Source organism: Rhagoletis zephyria, unplaced genomic scaffold, assembly GCF_001687245.7.
Source record: "Rhagoletis zephyria isolate East Lansing unplaced genomic scaffold, Rhagoletis_zephyria_1.1 Rzeph_scaffold_59460, whole genome shotgun sequence".
In the NCBI taxonomy this organism is placed as follows: domain Eukaryota; kingdom Metazoa; phylum Arthropoda; class Insecta; order Diptera; family Tephritidae; genus Rhagoletis; species Rhagoletis zephyria.
Window position 1 is genome coordinate 1 of NW_016216511.1, and position 1,651 is coordinate 1,651.

General features: G+C 51.7%; 1 protein-coding gene across 1 annotated transcript; it reads right to left on the bottom strand.

The window, feature by feature from the left end:
* Positions 1 to 6: 6 nt before the first annotated feature.
* Positions 7 to 1,577, bottom strand: LOC108356459 (protein stum-like; the record flags this gene model as incomplete). The annotated part of the gene is made up of 5 exons (XM_017607569.1): positions 7 to 218; positions 286 to 480; positions 533 to 659; positions 726 to 837; positions 903 to 1,577. Coding segments are annotated over 5 exons (1,273 nt in total), but the record flags the coding sequence as incomplete, so codon positions are not given.
* Between the last annotated feature and the right edge of the window lie 74 nt (positions 1,578 to 1,651).

Consider the following 1,651-nt stretch of genomic DNA (forward strand, 5'->3'; position numbering starts at 1 on the left):
CCTCTTAAAACAAAATTTCCATTACGCCCTTTGTTTGTTCATCCGCCTGCGTTTTTATGTCGCGCTCTCTGTTGTCGCCGGCGCCGCCGCCGCGGTACCGACGCCAGCGTTGGCAGCCACTCTTGCCGCAGTTGCTGCTGCTGCTGCTGCCGCCTCTGCTTGACGACGCTCCTCTTCCATTTCTAAACGCTCAACCTTTTTGATTTTGCTTAATTTTCCTGTGAAAATGGAGTAAGAAATTAGAAAAACAAATTCGCGGGTGCGCGCTGCTTAAGCGATACTCACTTGCACACTTTAGCATAATGGTGCCCCACCAGATGGACCAGCCCCAGCCCACAAAGCAGAAGAGCACGCAAAACAATTGCGCCACAGCCACAATGATGTTGATAATGAAGGAACCGAAGCGCGCCTTAGCGCTGTCATATTGCGAGAAGCGTGGAATGCCGACGCACAGGCAAAAAATGCCAGAGAACAAAGTGCCTGTTGAAGGAGAAGTTATTAGAGAGAAAGAGTACTTTGTTTGCTCCATTACCCAATCCAGGAAAAATGGTGTTGCAGATAACGCAAAACCAGGCCAAGGAAAGCGGCAACACCGGAATAGCGCCCTTCATTTTCGAGTTATACTCAACCAGGTCGACGTGCAATTTTCGCCGTGTATCCTATGGTGTTTTGAGGTAATTGGTAATTATAAAACGCGTTTTATTTTCAATTTCAAGTGTTCTTACCTCACTCGGTGGCGGCGGCGCTTTCATGCTAGCCCGTCGACTTTCGCTTGGTTTCGGCACTTTATTGCGTCGGCAGCACAGTAGTTTGTTCCAAAAGCGTTTGCAACAACCCCTGAAAGTGCAGACGACAATTAGTTATCCCGCTACATTCTTACCGAGCACGCGCAATAGACTTACTGTGGCGGCAGCATTTCTGGAGAGCTGGCGCCCTCCACCACCGATGCATCAGTGGCCGCTATACCAGTTTCCGGATCTTGCCAGGCCACGGAGCTACCTCGCGAAACTGTGGAACCGATTGAAGCGCCGCGGCCGCCCTTCTTACGCCGACAAGGAATACAGAAACAGCACTTCTTCAACTCTGTCTCGTCGCCCGTTGTGGGATCCACTTTGTTGACGCGCCGACAGCAGAACAATTTGCTCAAGCAAAGTCCGCATTTACCCTCTTTGGGTGGTGTTGTGGTGGCGGCAGCAGCTGCCGCTGCCGCTGCCGCAGTCTCTGTCTTACCAATAGCCGTCATTTTCGCTTGCTCATCAGTGCTGTCGGTGCCTATTTTGGGCTGCTTCCGACAATTCTTGCAACAGTTCAATTTTTGCCAGCAACTCGACTTGGTTTTGCCGTCTGCGCTGTGGCGCGCTTCATCGATGACTTCGAGGTTGGTGGTTGAGGCGCTGCTGGTTGCCGAGAGCACAGGCTCCTCGCTCTCATCGCCGGTCTTGCCCGGTTTGCGACGACAACAGCGCGAGCAACGCAAACGGCGGCATGGCAGACAGAATTTGGAACAGCACCGGCAACAGCCAGTGGGTGGCACTGAATCGTCCTCCGGCTGTTTGAGGAGCTCACGGCTGCCGTTCCTGAGAAAAAGGCGGGAAAATGATGATTAAATTATAACGGGTGATTTTTTTGAGGTTAGGATTTTCATGCATTA